The 18,106-nt window shown below is 43.5% G+C and overlaps 1 protein-coding gene across 1 annotated transcript in view; it reads left to right on the top strand.

Annotated features, from left to right (window-relative positions):
• Window positions 1-2,758, top strand: part of MYRFL (myelin regulatory factor like) — a 47,833-nt gene extending 45,075 nt beyond the window's left edge. Inside the window, exons 23-25 of the mRNA XM_075428616.1 lie at window positions 253-361; window positions 2,410-2,484; window positions 2,578-2,758. Coding sequence (XP_075284731.1) covers window positions 253-361; window positions 2,410-2,484; window positions 2,578-2,664 — 271 coding nt within the window. The 3' untranslated portion in view covers window positions 2,665-2,758. The remainder of the gene's footprint in view (window positions 1-252; window positions 362-2,409; window positions 2,485-2,577) is intronic.
• The last annotated feature ends 15,348 nt before the right edge of the window (window positions 2,759-18,106 follow it).

Below are 18,106 nucleotides of genomic sequence, written 5' to 3'. Positions count from 1 at the left end.
GCTGAAAGATCACTCAGATATCCAAATGCAAAACATCCTCCATTCGTGAGAGGGACTGGGACCAGATTAAATGTTGGTAGGTAGCTTAGGTTTATCTCCTTCACATAAATCAGTGAAGTAAGCTCCTCTGCTTTATTTCTTCACAAGTCAATTATTTGGATTTTCCCCCTTGTATGTATATTGTATTTTTATATATGATTCTTCTATTAAAGAGCAATGGGATAGATCCTTATTTCTCTCTGTTTCTTGAAGCACCACAGAACCGTTAATTGTATTTCTCTGCAAAGTCACATTTGGAAATTATTGCTCCTATTATTCTTCAAGTCAAAACAGCAGGACGGATTTCCTAGAAACTACACAGGTAAGATTTTTGCAGAACTCTGGCTTGTGCGGATCATTTTTATAGAATTAATGGCTGCAGAATTCAGATCTTGATTAAGGTAGTAGAAATCCAAATGGTACTTTGAGTCTGCTAGTCATAGCTGCCTTCAGCATGCCCATAAAGAGATGTAACCTTTTTGCAGAGGTCGGTTTTCTGCTGACTTTTATAAAAATCTATCTAGTGACTCTCTGCAAGGACAGTTTTGAGTCTGCTTCAGCCTAACTCACCACTATAACTCATTATATCTCCAGAGAAACTTAGGAGATGGGAGTACTTATCACCCAGGGCCTTAGGAGACAGAGGCCTCCAAGCTCTCATCTACTCTACTGTTTCTGTTACTGTCTTCTGGGTAATGAATTCCAGTTTTTAAATGTTGAATTCACTGGAAACAATGGTAGTATTCCCCCTTACTCTGTGTGAACAGGAGTTTACCAATAAATCTCTCCAGGGAAAATTCTTCATTGTAGAAGCAGGATTTGTTTACATGTTGTTCTCTAGATTGGCTCAATGGGAATAAAAGCTGTTAAAACATGTTAGCTTTTCCTAGTAAAAAAATACTTAGACACTAGATCTTGCAAACTTTCATTATCTCCAGTAAATTGATGAAGGCCTTAAACTCCCTTCAAATTCTCTGAAATATAAGACTCTTTCAAGGCCTCGACTTGTCCACATTGCTTGGAAATATTTATTCTGGCTAAAACAGTAAGACAGGTAGAAGCAAGGATGGTAGCATTTCTGAGCACATTGTAGGAGAAACCTCCGTGAAGCTCGAAGTAATTTCAGAGTCTTCTTTAGACTCCTGATCTATGGTGCCATATGTGATACGTTCTTAATTGATTTTAAATTACTTTTTTTGGTACTTTGTCAAATCAGAACAGCTGGGATAACCCCACCCTTACGCTGACTTTCTGATCAACTTTTCAAATGTCATTGCAAAAAGTTACAGGCTTCTCTGCAACCGCTGCAAAGCCATCAGAAAGCCAACATTTTCCAAGTTTTGACCTCTCTATTGTAATTCCAACAAAACTGAAATTGTCAGACCCAGAGAGTTTTGCAATGCAGAAGTATCCTTGAAGCTTACTGCCAAAACTGGTCAAAGAGATTTCCTGTGTCAATCTGAAATCCGCTTCAAACGACTAAAGCTAACTAGCCTGCAGCAGCAGTGAGCATTCAGGTTTGATGTGACTCAGAATAGAAATGCTGCCTAGTTGAAGAATTTTTTTTCAAGAGGATTTTCCTGGGGACTAGAAGGCTTATTCCCCACCAAAGGGCAGGACAGCAATTGTTTGGACTCAGCAGTCTCACATAAGTTGTATCCTGTGAACATATCTCCAACAGAGAGAAAGTGTGAGAAAGTGAAGGGAGGAGGGAAAGATGAAGGAGTTAAGACAGTAGAAAGTGATGAAATAAAAGTTACCATGGATCATTAGGTCAAACAGAGGTGAGGACTGAATTTTATTTTATTCAGTGTAGCATAAACATTTCCAATACAAAATATAGTATTTCCTTTGTACGTGGCAAGACACTGCAATCAAAAATAGCATGAGATCTTGCCTGCATCTGTTTTTGAAATGCTGAGTGAAGATGCTACTCATATCTTTAGAATATATAAAGGAACTTTCACTGCCTTCTGAGGACTACTAAAGTTGCTATTTCAAAATTGGCAGAATTGCTATTTGCTACTATTACACCTTAAAGCTCTCGGGCCACCTGGCACATCAGGAACTATGCCTATTTATTGTGGCATTTGCTTGGAGAACCAGAGAGGGAGAGTTCAGTTATTCAGAGCCAGCTGAGTGTCACTGGGAGCCAGATGTCTGTCAGCTCCTGTGCAGAGCTGACCAGAGCAAACCCACATTTGCAGGGTTTAAATCAGCACTTGGTCTTTATTCTGACTATAGCTATCAAGTTTTGTTACCATAATTACTTTGCACTGCATTTGTCAATGAAATGTTTCTGGAACCTATCCTTCTCTCCAATTTAGTGTGAAATAATGATATCTAATATCTCTCTCATTTATCATCTAGGGACGCCAGCATATTTGGGCTCTCCCTGTAACTAAATTGTATGACAGCGCATACCATTTCCGTGTAGCTGCACCGGTAAGCCTTTTCAAATGGCAACACAGCAAAAGACAAATAGCATTGGTACTGAGAGAAGATCCTATATCAACCTCCTTTATTTTTCTTCTGCAGGGTTTTGCAAGCTGCTTGACAGATCCTTATTTTGCTGGAATTTTTTTTACTGATTACTACTTCTATTTTTATCGGCAGTGTAACTAAAATGTTGCTGATCATTCTGATCTTTGAGGAAAAGACAATGAAGCTCTCGATGTGGAAAAGAGACTTGTGAATGGCCCTGTATATTTTTTTAAACCTCTTGCTGAATTATGTGGCACTTTCTTGTTTCTTTCACTTTTAAATTAAAAAAAAAAAAAAAAATGGAGAGAAATAAAGTGTTGGACAACAACTGTAGCTTTGCGTTTCCAGGAACTGTTTCTAAAAGGACACGAAGCAATGGAGTATATGATGTGTAAATAAATAATTCCATTGATCATAGTGAAGTTATATGATATTGTACATATAGCAGACAAGCACAAATGGGTAGGAGCTCTGCTGAGCTGGGATACGCTCCAGTCCTCAGAAGATGGTAAGATAATAAAATGCTATTTGCAGTCAGGAGACCTGTTTCTGTCCTACAGGCATATGCCTTGTAGTATCTGCTGCCCTTTGTTTATATATAAATCTTTTTTTTTTTTTTTTTTGCTAACCAAACAAAAACCAAACAAAACCTTGAGAGAGAAGTGTAGCACTGTGCAAATGCCGTCTAAAGGAAGCTCTGTAAGTTAGAGAACAACAGGTCAATTCTGCATTCTGTGTATGTATTTCCATTTCAGAAAGCAGTACCATCATTACCGTTACAATTGTGTGATTTAACGACACTGCTACTGTTTGAATGAGATATGTTTCAGCTGCCTTTTTTTTTAAACTGTACAGCAGGAATGAATTATTTACTCCTAAATTCAGGTTGTTGTTTTTCTTGGTGTTTGTGGTTTGTGCTAGGGTGATGAAAGAATAGAAATATTTGAGAAGAATGTCTTGCCTGCATGGCTGTCTAAGATGGATGTGGATACATACTTGCATGGAAGAAATCCTTCTGTTTATATTTAGGAAATACATTTTTAAGGTAAAGCTATTTGAATGAAATTACACATTAGTTGCTCAGACAGAAGGAAAACAGATGTAAAAATCAAGTACAGTATAAATAGTGTTGTGGGGTATGTTTAGAACAATCATTCGTTTTGTGTAGAGAATAGAAAGTAAATATAATGGAGAAACTGTGGGCTGGTAAAGATTTATGACGTCAAAGTTACGTTTGAACAACCTTACGCTGAACAAAATTCTTTATTTAGCAGTAAAAGGGAAACATTAGGAAAAAAAAATAATCTCTAAAAAAGAGCTGACTACATTCTTTGTAAACACCAGTGTGTCTTAATTGTATATTTATTGCCTGATGATGTGATGGGAGAGTTTAATATGTTTCTGTGCTTTTGTTTGGAATTTCTTTTGTTACTGTTTTGGGATTTCCTTTAAGGATGACCTTCTCACTGCTTTTTTTAGATGTATGTGCTTCAGCTGGGGTTAACTGCAATGTCTGTGGGGTTTTTTGCGTTAAATGACTCACTACTTAGACCTTAAACATATAAGAGTTTAGTTTGGGTTTTTTTTCCTGGGAAGTATTTATGGTGTAGACCACACGTTCTGTAGTATCCCTGAGACTAGCTGGACTTGGAACTTTGGATCCAAAAGCATCAGAAGTTTGTGCCTTCAGGTTTTTATGGTCCGTACTTGAGGGTTATGCCTAAGAAGTGCCATCTGGTCACAGACGATAATGCATGTTCATTTGGAACAAAAATTCTACATTTCTAGACCCACCTGGTTTTCATCACACTGTTGTGGGTTGAAATACTCTTCTCAGTGGCACAGAGCACTGCAGTAGGAAGATATAAGCTCCTAGTGTTTTCTGTCATCAAAAAAAATTCTTGAGTAGCGTCTGGAGTGAGATGCATATGGGATAACAACTATTTCATTTATGAAAAAGCGTGTGGTGATTTTATTTCAAATTACTTTGCCAGTTCAAGAATTTTCAACTAGTTCTTTACTCCTGTCATGTTTTTAGTAGAGGTACTCTTGAAGATTTTATTCAGGTTTAAGATGACAAGTTGCTGTATGAAGGCTGTGTTCTAGCATGTCTGAGGTAGTGAAAATCCACCTTGGCAAAAGCTAGGGAGGACCTGGCAGAAATGAAACACTTGGCATTGAAAAAACTGTGATAAATAGTCTTCAAGCTCCTGAGAAAATTCTGTGAATGACAGTGAGCTGAGAGACCTTTTAAAATGAGATGGCATTAATAGCAGTGTTTTGATCATTTTAAATGGGGATCAGACGACTTCGTCCCTTTGTGATGCTAATTACATTGGGGTTACCATTGAACAACTTAGTGGATCAAGGGAGAAAATACTAGTAGTGCAACAGAACCCTGAGCATCCCTGAATGTGCCCTCTTCTTCCATCTAGAAGTTTAGTCTAGTTAAAAGCGCACAACTTTGCTATTTGCCTGGGATGTCACATACACCAGGTCCAAACGTGCAAGAGAACTTACCTGATGTAATGATTCAGCATATACTGGCGTTATGGCTCTTTTGTCTGAGAGTCAGCCAGGTGCTTGGTTACCTGGAAATCCCAGAAAATGTTTTAATTCTCCTTCCGCCTGAATATTGTTTTCAGAATACACTGAATTGCCAGGCACGTGCTGGCTGGCTGTCCAGTGCATGTACTGTAGGTTCAGCAAGCCCAGGGAGTGTCAGCCTGTACTTGTTTTGGCTGGGATAGAGTTAATTTTCTTCCTTGTAGCTGGTATGGGGCTGTGTTTTGGATTTGTGCTGGAAACAGAGTTGGTAACACAGGGATGTTCCAGTTACTGCTGAAGGGTGCTTGCATAGCATCAAGGCCTTTGCTGCTCCTCCCACCACTCTGCCAGTGAGCAGGCTGGGGGTGCACAAGAAGCTGGGAGGGGACACAGCCGGGACAGCTGACCCCAGCTGACCAAGGGGATGTCCCATGCCGTATGGCATCATGCTCCAGCAATAAAGACTGGGGTGAAAAGGAGGAAGGAGAGGGGACATCTGAAGTGATGGCATTTGTCTTCCCAAGTAACCATTGTGCGTGGATGGAACCCTGCTTTGCTGAAGATGGGACGTAGTGGATGAATTGCTTGTTCTGCTTTGCTTGCATGTGCGGCTTTTTCTTTACTTATTAAACTGTCCTTATCCGCACCCACAAGTTTTCTTACTTTTGATTCTCTTCCCCCATCCCACTGCAGAAGAATGAGTGAGTGGCTGGGTGGTGTTTCGCTGCCTGCCAGGGTTAAACCATGACACGTCCCCGCCAGATGCACAGCGGGTGACGTACATGCCCAGATTTCCATTTTGGTGTGGAAATATGGAAGCTCTAGGAACGATTCTCACTCCCATACTTGCTGAGCCTTCACATTCCTGTGTTTGGGGAGGTGGGACTCATCTTGACACCACTGGACTAGTGACATTCTCTACCTTGTGCAGTTCCTCTCACTTGTGCTATGCTGAACTAGGACTGCCACAGAACAATACCGTGGGGAAGACATGGCCAGCAGCATTTTCGATCTTGAACAACTAAGGGGAGTACGGATTGATTTTTCCAAATGAAAAACATGGTTCTAAAAAGTTCAAGTGTCTCAGCTGCTGTTTTGCCATTTCTGTGTGCTCAGTGGTAACATTGCAATAATTTTTAATAGTGATTGTTACAATGTAATTTGAAAAAAATAAGTGATACGTAAAAATGAATTATTATTGTGTTATGTACATTGCGCTCAGAACAGGAAAACCTCTTCCCTTACCTCTTTTTAACGCAATGTGGATGAATTGTGGAGGCCCCCCGACATCCATCACTGGGATATTTTCCCCTCATTTGAAAGGGAGCTGAGGCAAAGCGAACTTCCAGTGTGGGCGACAGACACAGCTGTAAATTGCAGGAGGCGAAGCTAGAGCTGGAATAGGGCAATCTGCTACAATCTGCTCTGGGTTTCAAACCAGCTGTTCATACAAGAACGTGATATGGCAATTCACATTTTTACTTGACTGTGACACGAATTACCCAGCCTTGCTTTAGGTAAGTTTGATCTGGCAGTGGCAGTGGCGTTTTAAGTGAGGACCCGAGATCACCTGAAAGCCCAGCGCGCTAAGTGGAGAGGCTGCGGCGGGAAAATCCTGTGTGGCCACCCCAATGGAAACCAAGTACGAGGTGGAAGCGCGGAACGAGCTGTTCTGGGGTGTGAGTCCGCAGCTGGAATAGCCAAAAGCCTCCAGGCACAGCCCCAGCCGGAGCTGGAGCTGGCTGTGAGCAAAGGGGCGATTTGCTTTCTGGCTGCAGCGCAGTTCAAACGACTCGTTAGCTCAGAAGCAGCCCGGCGGGTAGCAAGGAGGCTGTTTGTGCTGACGCGGTGAGATGATGTGAGCCTACCATGAGAAGCTGGCAATCCCGAAGCCGAGTCTGGATCCCTGCACAGCACAGGTCTGAAGGGAGGCCTGGAGGTCAGCTTGTGATCAAGTCCTGATTATCTGCATTTTTCTAGGATCATAGCTTGCTTTCTAGAGTCAGCAAAATACTTGCATTAAGAATTGTTAACAGGTTAGATTCTACTCACGGGGTGAGAATTTGCTCACTCGGGAGTCACTGACTTCTTAAATTACAAATCCATTGCAGAGAACTGGAGACAACCCAGCTGCAAAACGAAAACCTGATTTACATGAGGTTTACTTTTTCTGTTGATCTGAGTGCTAGGGTATGTTTAAAATAAATTAGTTCTTTCTAGATATAGAAACTGGTTTCAAAATACACAGAAAATTAATCATAATTTATAAAATGGTTGCAATGCTTTACAACTTTTATATGATATTTTGCTTTCTATGAAGACACGGCTTTTATATATCACATTATAGTACAGTTAAAAGCATTAAGCACAACTGATGGAAACTCATTATAGGAATAATTTACTGATCTTACCTTCATCTCGGAAGAATTCTACTTCAGGCCCTAGCTAAACTGTGCTACAGAGGAACAATTTCCTGCGGACTTGTGCCCTGCGTCGCCAACAGTCTGCCACCGCAAAAATCCCAGCCGCTCTGCTGGCTTCCGTGGACCGCTCTTCCTCGTGATGTTTGCTTCCTGCCACGTTCTCTACCTGCTGGATGAGGCTGCAGGCAGGAGCAGCTCCGATTTGAGCTGTCTCACACTGACAGGGAAAGCTAGCTGCTCTCCAACACGGGGAATTCCTACCTGTCTTTGGAAATGGTAAATTGTTCCTGTCTGTTTCTTTGTGTGGGCACCAGGTTGGGTGGTCTTCTCTTCTTGGCTTCAGATTTTCTTGAATCTTGTAGAAACATAATATGGCTGAGCCTCTATCGAATTTGATTGTAATTGTTCGACACCTTAAAAATTATTAATAATCAGAATAGGGAGGTTGATTATATCAGCTTGGAAAACTGATGTTCTGTTTAATGCCAGGATGTAGTGCATTCCAGACAAAAGAATCTTGAGTGATGGCTCTGGGGTTTCTTAGGGGAGATGGTGCTTTTTGAAACAGGATGTTTGGGAAGATTTAGTTTGTAGATCTAGAGCTTTGGACAACATCTTTGACTCCAGGAGGCTGGAATTCAGTCTCACTCCTCTCTAGACCTGGGGCCGCTGATGGAGCCCTCATGCCTCAACTGCTCACTAATAAAGCTTTGCTAAGAGTATTTTCCCTTTTTGAAGGGCAAGAGGAACTGGAAGTGGGGTGATGTAAGGGTAAGTGTATTAAGCACACTGAGCTGCTCATACGTGTCAGGATTATGTATGTTTGGGACTAATCAGACAGACGCTGTTTTAGTAATAAAATGTGCTCAGCACTTTTGAAAAATCAGGCCCAGTGAGGAGTGTATAAGTTTAATTTTAGTTTTTCAGTTTGAATGCTTTGATCTTGGCATCTTAACTCAATATCCTCATTAGGATATAGAAATGTTTCTCTGCAAAACGCGTGAACTTTTTTTTCCTGGACAATGGTGGTCAAGTAATTAGAAGAAACAGTTTTCACTGTTACATTTCCACACCCCCTCCCTTGCTCTTATGCATATGTAGTATTTGTTAAAGTTTTCTAATATGTGGCTGTGTGTTTGTTCACTATGGAATGAGTAATTTTAATGAACATCTGCAAACCACAGAATAATACCTGGAGTGGCAGCTGCTGGCTATGTCCCACAGTCTCAAAGCCATTTGGCTGAAAGAACAGTGCTTTCTATGGAAAGGCCAAGGCATAAACATGTCCCTGTCCTAGATTATATCTATTTTGTCTGCTGACTCGCTGCCCCTCCTGCTACCGCCCGAGGTTTGGGGCATGCCGAGGGGTGGCCACGTCCCGGCGGCAGGCACTGGCAGCCTGGATGATGCTGTCCATGGCAGCACCTAGAGGGGTCGGGCTTGGGTACCTGCCCAGCCCAGCCTCAGTGGTCCCCAGTGAGACTCAGGACTTTCTGAGCACAACCAGAGTGGCAGTGAGGTTGGAGACACATTAAGGCACTTTAGCTGGTCCTAGTGTGTCTTGTCCAGCTCCAGTGTAGGTTAAGAAAGAAAAATTCATGCACTTGCAGCACTTTGGGTACTGGCATCCTCATAAGTGTAGTCTCCTCCTTCAGCTTTCCCAAATTGCATGTTTTCTGTCAAAATAGCACATGAATGAACATTTTCAGCACGAGCCCAAGCACTACATTAAAAATAGCAGGTCTCGCGCAGGCAGTCCTGACCCATTTTTAACCCTGGTTGCTATGGCACTGTGTGTGCTGGGCAGCTGGTGGGGTAGGGCGATGGGGCGATGGCACACAGGCCTTTTGTTGCTCCTTGGCCTGGGTCCAGCCAGCTTGTCTCCCCCATTCTCCCTCCACCCCGCAGCAGCTGGCAGCAGCCAGCATCTGCCAGCCGGGACCAGCAGCGTGGCTGCATCCTCTGCTGACTCTCCGGGTCAGTATTCCGGAGGAGCCACCAACTCCCAGGCACCCAGAGCTGTTCCCCTGCAGACCACGGCTCCCATCCTTTGGCTGTGTGCCCCTGCATTGGAAAAGCCTTCATCTTCCTGCTCCTGGGCTTCAAGCAGGCTCCCTCTCCACATCCCTCACTAGCTGCTTTCCAGCTGTCCTGTCCCCTGCTTTACCTCCTTCCAAAAAAAGGAACTCGTTACCATACTTTTGAAGGATGAGATTTAAAATAGGTCAGCTTCTTAGTAATGGGTAGAAAGTGGTTTTTATTAACAGGATTTAAAACAAAACTCATTATAGATGGATTTTTTAATTTCTAGTTGATGTTAAATATATTGCAATTGCCTACACAAAGTAATATAAGCACAGGATTTGCAAATTTGAGTTTAATGTTAATTTAGCTGATAGATATACTCTGCGGGGCAATCAGTGCTTTGCATTTTTCATTCAATCTTGATATTACACTTTCCCTTCCACAACATAATCTGAACCACAGACCAGCTGGCTGCGTTGATTAAAATCCTCTTTCTGCTTTTTATTAATCTTCATGGTTTTGCCCTAGAATTATGTCATGGTCTATCAGGGAGGTCATGGTCTATCAGGGAGGAAATCTGCTGGGCCAGAATGCAGTATTTACAAATCAAGCTTTCTGCCTAAAGCATATTGCTGATTCCTAAAATAAGCTGGGTCCTGAACACTTTGTTATATCCACAGAGCCTTACACGAGTTTGGAACAAAGCTTTTCAGATTAAATTACTTACAAATAATTCATTATGCATTTGGCTGACATTTCCTCAATGAAAACCTAGATTAAGAGGATGTCATTAGGGGATAGGGGCAACAGAGGACTTTTGTTGTCAGTAGGCCTAATCCTGGTAGAGTCGTGCCAGCTCTTCACGTGGACCCTCATTGCCTTCACCTTGATGGCAGAGGTAGAATGGATGGGGTCAGGGTATTGCTGCGAGAGGGAGCACTGGTCCAGGCGTCAGATGCACAGCAAAGGGACAGGAAACATTGTCAAACAGAAGGTGAGGGAGCAGCGGGAAGGATGCTCTGACTCCCAAAATTCGTCCGAAGGCTGCTGGGGCACAGCCTCAATCTTCCTTGCTCTGCAGAGCTCCTTGCACAAAGGCCATTTGTCCAGACTGGATGAGATTCACCCCAAACAAGCAATGTGCTCTGTGTGTTGTTGCTTTTTTTTTTTGTAAATAATTATTTGATCATGATGAATCTTTTTTTTAACTAATTTGACGTGATGATTAGGCAATCACTTTAGCATGTGTTTTTTCAATTATCTCTCATTCACAAAATGAGGCAGTAACTAAGCATAATCTATCTTTTCCTGATTTCTCACAAGGTTAATTAAGACTGCAGATATTCTTGCTGAGGGGTTTGGATATCTTTGGATCTAAGGATGGTTAACGTGGTTATATCCTGTAGCTATGCCGCCTGTACTTTGGCCAAGATGCTACTCTTAAGGATGGTACACAGTGAAAATGTTACGTAGGTCGAGAGATCTGCCTACAGGTCTTTGCTGCACTTTTCCCTCCCCGACTGTATATTGATGCTGGGAACGGTGTCAGTGCATACATTTGGGGCAGAGAGAGCACAACATGGTGATGGATGCTTATAAATCATGCATACTAATACCGCAGAATTTTGCTATGGGGAGTGAAGTTTGGTATTAGGCTTTGCTCTTTTGTTTCCATAATGGCACTTAACCACAAACACCCATTTTTGCTGTTGAGAATAAATTACCTTTCAAATTCTACACCATTGCTATCTGCTTTGAGCTTTAGCAAGGGGCTGTAAGATTTGCAGGTTGAAGAGTCAGGGCCCCAAAGTTTTCCAGAAGCTTTTCTCTCACTCTGAGGAACGATACGTCTCAGCTCAGCACATCTCTTACCATTGCAGGGTTATTCAGTCTACAGCAGAGTGGGAGAGAGATAGGCCATGAAGGCAGCATTAAAACCATGGCTTTCCATGACACCAGAAGAAGGAGATTTCCTATGAGCCAGCTCTGCTATGGCTTGAACTGTTGAACACAAGCTCTGACTATCTGGGAATTAGTCTTTTGTGAATGGAGTTGTTCTTTACCTTCTTGCGGGTGTCTTAAGCCTTTGTAGGGTGCCCTTTCCTCGAAGTCACGTTTCCCAGTTCCTAGACTGATTTGGGGTCTGTGGCAGCCTTATGATTTTGCATTTTTAATATTCAAAAAGCAATTACTTTTTCTTACTTTGGAGGGTTTTGGTTGTGAAAAAGTCAGTTCTGGCTTCTCCTCTTCCCAACTGAATGCTTTTTTCCAGGCATTGATAATAGTTTCTGAAGCTCTGATTTCTTCAGGCATAGAAAATTGCACTAGCAGCTTGTTGAAGTGACCTCATTGCTGATAGGGTGCTGGTGAGCATTGCTTGGCTGGCTACTGGGTTTCATGGGCACTACTCAAAAAACCAAACCCCAGATAGCTACTGGATGGGGCAGGTTAATTACCTTGTTTTTGTCCTTGTGACTGTGCAGTTCTTACTTTCACTGGAGTTCTGCCATCTCAGGCATTTTCTTTAGTACCGTGCACGGAGCAGCTGGGCTCTGGCCTCAGAAGTGACTGGTAGCGCCATTCAGTTGATGCTCTTCCCTTGTAGACTCCTGCATTCCCAATCTAGCCTCCCCCTATAGCATCATGGCTGAAGCAGCTCAAATTATCCTCTTGGCAGTGGTCTTATCACTTTCCTTTGTAATCTGCTTGCTTTAAGGATCTGTCAATTGCCTCGTCACTTGTCGGATATCATCCCAAATTCAAAATTCTTGCCCTTATCTTCCAGAAATATTCAGCAGCTTGGGATCTCTCTGCTGACTTTTGTGTTTCTCCATCGTTTTGGGCCATCACTTTTGTCCCTGTGCTTTCTCAGGTAAATGCCTCTTCCAGGTCACTATTTCCTACAAATACTAACCTAATCAGCCATGGCACCAAATATGTGTTTCGTGAGATTTCATACTGTAGTGTTGTTTCTTCAGTGGACTTCTGTGCTTGTGGATGGTCTTCCTGACTTCAGCTGGTGCTCCACGTAGCACTGGCGGTCATTCCTTGTGGACAAAGGAAGGAGGCCTCAGGGAGAGCAGACCTCTGGGTCCTTTGTCCACATGCGCTTCTCAGCATGGAGCACAAGCTGAATGCTTCACAAGCAGAAAATACAAAAATGAATGGAACTGCTTAACAAAAAAGATGCAAACTCTGTGTTTCTGGTTCACTTTACTGTCCCTTAAAGATTTGTTTTTCCATTAAGTTATGTGGTTAAATATATTTTTCAAGACAACAAAGAGTGACCTGAAGGATCTCACTCAATCTGTCTGTCTTGGCAAGGTTTAGTTTCCTTGCTTCTGTTCAGGCAGCTACCGAGAACCATACCCTCTGTGTTTATGTATTTAAACTGAATTAGGTATCATGGTTACACAAATCAAAACAAAAACGCTCTGTGTATACAAGAAGCAGCTGATGTTCTGTTTCTGGAGTAAAATATATGTAGAGAATTTCTTTTTCAATGCAGAAAGAAGAAAAAATCCAAACCTGTCAAAGTCAAGTGTATTAAAGGAGATGGTTGCAAGAACAAGACCCATATGCTGTACATAATATATGACTTTTTTCCACTTTTATGTCTGCCCTCCAAAAGATGAAAAATTACAAGGGTTGAAACTGAAAGCATCATTAAATGTTAATCTGTGGGGGCTTCCTTAGTGCTGGCGAGGTCAGGAGCTGCCGCAGAACTCAGTGACAGATGGAGCGTCCTCTGTGAAATCATTCTGCGTTGCCAAACGCCGCCGGTAGACGAGCTGTCTGTCACCGTGCGCGTGTTCCGGCCGTGAGCTCCCTGCCCAGTAAAATGCTAGCGTAGGCATGTCGTGCGGACACCGAGTCAGGAAGGATGGGCTTTAGGTTATGGCCAGTAATGAGCTTTCTGCGCCTCTGAGCGTATTGTAACCTGTAGGCAGGAAAATGCGGTTTTTGGAAATGGTTTGTCCTGGCGTAGCGCTGAGCTGGGGATCTCCGAATCTCTCTGAAGGGCACTGGCCCTGCTGAGCCTTGATCCTGTGCTTTTCATCGCCTTGTATGAAAAAGACTCAAGTCTTGGACACTTACCATCTTTGCAAAATTAAGTTGAAAGCTCCTGACTCACAGCCTTAAGGGCTTTTCCCATAAGCAAGTGAAGCTATACTGCAGCTGAGACAGAAGGATAGGTTTTGCTTGGTGTGTCGATCAGCGTGCTTGTCACCAGGCTCCCTACATTGCTGCGTTTTTGGCATCACCGCTTTGTAACTCTCCAGCTAATTTAGTGATGAAGCTGCTGACAGAAAAACAAACCAGTCGAGTTCCTTCCGAAAGCTTCAGCACAGCAAAAATGGGAATGGTCCCCGGATCAATGCCTGCCCCAGCTCCTGTTTGCCAAACAAGGTCCTTTAAGGGGGATGAGCTGAGGCTGGTTCCCAGGGCTGCCAGAACCAGGGTTGCAGACCACATGGCCTTAGAGCCTGTCTGCTCGCATTCAGGAGGGAGAGAACACGAGCACTAGTTCAAGGTGACCTATCCCGGTGACACTGCACACAGCTCGTCTGCAAGCCTCACCCTCTGCCTCGCGTAGAAGAGAGCTGTTCCCACCTCACTAGCAGAGGAAGCGAAGAAATCCTAAAGCTCTGATGTCCCGGCTCTTGTGTCCTAAAGCTGTGGTGAAGCAGCGGTGTCATCGCCTCGGCGCTCCCCGACGCATTTTGGTGATGACCTGCGTTACAAAGGTAGTTCAAGCAACTTGTGAGAGGCACTGTCACTGTTGATAAATTCTATGATGTCTAGGGTTTTGGCAAAATCCTTAGAAAACAGTGGAGCTTTGCTCAGTTGCTGCTGCTTATGAGTCCACTCATTTCGACTGTGTCTAACCTAGTGTGCACATTTTCCCAGCATTGCAAATTCTGGAAGCAATTTACTGGGCTTAATTGCCTTGTGAAGGTTAAGGACATTTGTGGAACCTGAAAATGAAGCTTTGAAACTTGAATGTTTGATCAAGAATTGAATTTTGTATTCAGGCTCTTGCCTCAGCTGAACTGCACAGCACCAAACCTGAAACAAATGGGCTGCACACCTTCACCTATACATCACAGCAGAGAGGAGAGCATCGTAATCCTTGCTTAACAGAAAGAAATCATACTGCCAACACAGGCTGTAGCTATTTCTAGCTTTTGAGGCAATTGCAAGCTTGCACTCACAGTGTTTGTAGAGAGGTAAATACGCAGAATAGGAAGGTGGCTCAGCCCTGAACAGAATAATGTCCAGGGCAAACGAGTACTGGTGGTGGTGTACCTTAAAATACCAATACATCACTGGCAGTTTGACTGACAGGCAGCTCCAATGTCTATGAAGTGGACACAAGGTGATAAACTGTCAAGCTGACCTAGAGATAGCAGAGGCCGAGACTGCTGTACTTGAAGGTACCAAAAAGGGCCCTAGCAGAGCAAGGAGGAGAAACTGCATCTTCCAAATCGCAGAACAGCCTCCAAACCAACAGCTCGCCTTTGCTCTCTCACGTATGTCTCCTGACCCCTCTTCACAAGGTCTGCTCTGTGCCTGCCTTTCAGTGAGTGGCAAAGAGCCGGCTCATGTGAGCTCGCAAGGAGCTTTGTAGTCCGATAATGTTTCTCAAAATGGCAGGCATCACGCTGATGGTGTGACAGATAGTGTCACATTGAGTGAAATCTCACTGACTGTGGAATTAAATTTATGTTTCTCCAAAAAGGCTAGTGCAAAACCATGCTTATCTCAGAAGAAGTGAAGTTCTCCCTTGGCTGTGTGGAGTTGTTGGCTCATCTTCTGGGGAGAGAGGAAAAGTGGCCACTATTGCATGGGGTATCTGGGAGCACAAGCTCTACCCAGGATGGGAAGAGGTCGCTTTCCTCATGATTCATCCTGTACTTACAGCGTTTCTGTGGATTGTGGAGTTATAAAGTCCTGGCACCTGTGTGTATTGTCTTTGATTCCTCTTCCTAAAGGTTTTATTCAGACTTGTGTCAGTTTTCTTCTCCAGCTATATGCCTAGCTGGATTTTGATAATGCCTCCAGAGGCTCCTGTGCAGTTCTCTCTTCAATTACTGCCTCCCATCCGGGAAGATTTTACATTTCAAAACATGCTGAAAAGCATATTTCCCAAATTTACTTGAACAGTCCTAACAGAGCTTTGTCCCTGGGCTCTGGAGACTTGCAGGACACAGGGTCAGTGCATTGCACTGCTTCAGCATAGCCGTGTCAGATTTTGTTTTTAAAATGTCTCATTCAACACATTCTGGGATATTAATCCTTTCTCTTCAATAGATAAACCCATGGTTTTGGCAACAAATGCAGGAAAATAGCCAGTACAGAGCAAGAACTGTGTGAATTTGATTCTGTTGAATGCTGCATCATGCTAAGCTGCTCTGGTCCAGATGGGGCTCCAGATGGGGGTCAGACATCCACCTTTTTGTGTCTCTGAAGCAAATGTTCCCCTCTTTCCATGCTTCCATTTGCAGGGAGCGCACTGCATGTCTGAACAGGGAGATGGACATTTGTGTAACGGACCTGGTACGATGTGTTGCAAACAAGACGTGCTGTACTTCATCCTGGAGGCCTTGCTTTTCTCTTTTCATCTTGAATTGTTTCAGTGAACCTAACTAAGCCACCCAAACAGAAAGCCTGTGGCTCTTCTACGTGTGAGAAATACGCAGTAGCCATTGCGAGCGGGTGATGCGGTTCCTGGAGCTCTGCAGTGGGCAACCCGAAACTGAGGTGCTGCCATTCAACTGTGTCCATTTGTGGCCGGGCAAAGGAGAATTTGCAGCATTTAGTTGGCTTCCTCCAGTGCTTGGTGCTGCAGTGTAAGCCAGTGTCATACGAGTGAGGGCTCATCTTTGTGGTGCTTTTCAGGGAGCAGTGGGCAAGCCAGCTGCAAGCCCACCCCAAAAAGTAAGCGAGGCCTCCACAGGTATTGCTGATGAGCCCTGCAGAAGCATGACTAGAGAGCCCTCACAGCTTTCAGAACCTCTCCCGGCATTTTCCATCAGGTAAAGAGGAACAGCCCTCGACTCCTCAAGAGACGTCTTCTGACATTTGCCGCAGGGTAATGGTGGTTCTCATCACAGTCTGCATAATTGCTGATATTTGTCCTGACTATGAATGTTACTTTCAGGAGTCTGGGCAGGAGAGTTTATGTCAGCTGAGGTATTGAATGGATATGTATTTTGCTATTTGCTGGGTGATCCGGATTAAACATCAGCTCCCACATTGCTGAGTGGTTCGCTGGAGGCTGTTCTTCTCACCTGCCTTCCCTGTGTCTGAGCCCTGGCTGCTGGTTGCAGCTGCAGGATGGAGAGCCAGAGGGTGCAGCAAGGTTCCTTCTGTGGGCCCGAAGGCCACCGGGTGCCACCTCAATCCTCCATGAGCAAACCCATTCCCTGTACTGACCACTATCCTTGCCTGTGATGAGCAGCAACTCTTCTTTGGTTTTCTTATCGTTTGGTGCTTTTTCCTGCAGAACAAGAATTGGTATTGTGTTATTTTGTCCTATTATTATTTTTTTTTCTTAGTGAGTTCCTCTAAAAATCCTTACTTAAGCAAAAAAAATTTGAAATGTAAACTTCAGACATTTTTAACATGCGTATGTATGTTTGGCAGGATTCAAGTCCAGAAAGAGGGAAGAGAGAAGATGGATGAGGATGCAACTGAAGGAATTGCTCGGTGAAGGAGCCTCTTTAACCTCTGCAGCTGCTTTGTGCTCGCTGTTTTTACTTTTGTTTGGATTATACTGTCAAAGTAACTGAAATAACCACAGTACAGATAATCAGACTTAAACGATATTACACGATTAAGGATTTGCCTGCTTGAGGAGAAAATAGTGGAGCTTAGTTACCTTAGGCACGAGCTAGATGGTGCTGCAGCATACGAGTAAGGTGGTGCTCACCAACAGCTGTGTGACATTGTGACAAAAGTGATGCTTTTTAACTTCTGGTTTTGCCTGTTACTTATGTTCTGACTGTGTAAAAGTAGTTTCTACCTCCCTGTTCCTCTCAAAATGCCTTGTCAAATATATTAACTTACGGAAACCTCTCTTTGATATTCTGATATTGAACTGGTTAATACAGATGACCCTGCTCCATGACTTTGAAGTAAGGTCAGTTTTGTCTCTCTCCTTCACTTCTCTGTTTGCATTACACCGGGAGAGCAGTCAGGCATTCCCCAATGCCAAGAGGCAGTGCCACTCAGCGTGGAGCTTACACAGAGAGATGTGCATCGATGGACTAAGTGTTCAAAAGCATTTGTGGGACCAAAGGGCATAATTGCCATTGAAAACCAGTGAGAGCTGTACTTTGAAGTTTTCTATGCTGCAGAACTTCACCCAGCATGCTCGTGTCGATACTTTCCCCATTCAGACTCGTGAAAAAAACCCACCCTGGGTTGTGATTTAAATGATTAAATGATTTTTGGAAGTTTTGACTTGCTTAAAAGTGAATTAGTTTGACCCAAGGAATGAAAGAATGTCGCTCTTTCAGCTTTTACTCCAGACCATAAATGTAGTCAGAGGATACGATTCCTCTTTGGCCTGACCAGCTGCA

This window comes from Opisthocomus hoazin, chromosome 8 (genome assembly GCF_030867145.1).
Source record: "Opisthocomus hoazin isolate bOpiHoa1 chromosome 8, bOpiHoa1.hap1, whole genome shotgun sequence".
Taxonomy (NCBI): Eukaryota; Metazoa; Chordata; class Aves; order Opisthocomiformes; family Opisthocomidae; genus Opisthocomus; species Opisthocomus hoazin.
The sequence above is the reverse complement of the archived record's forward strand: the minus strand, read 5'-3'. Positions and strand labels throughout refer to the sequence as shown.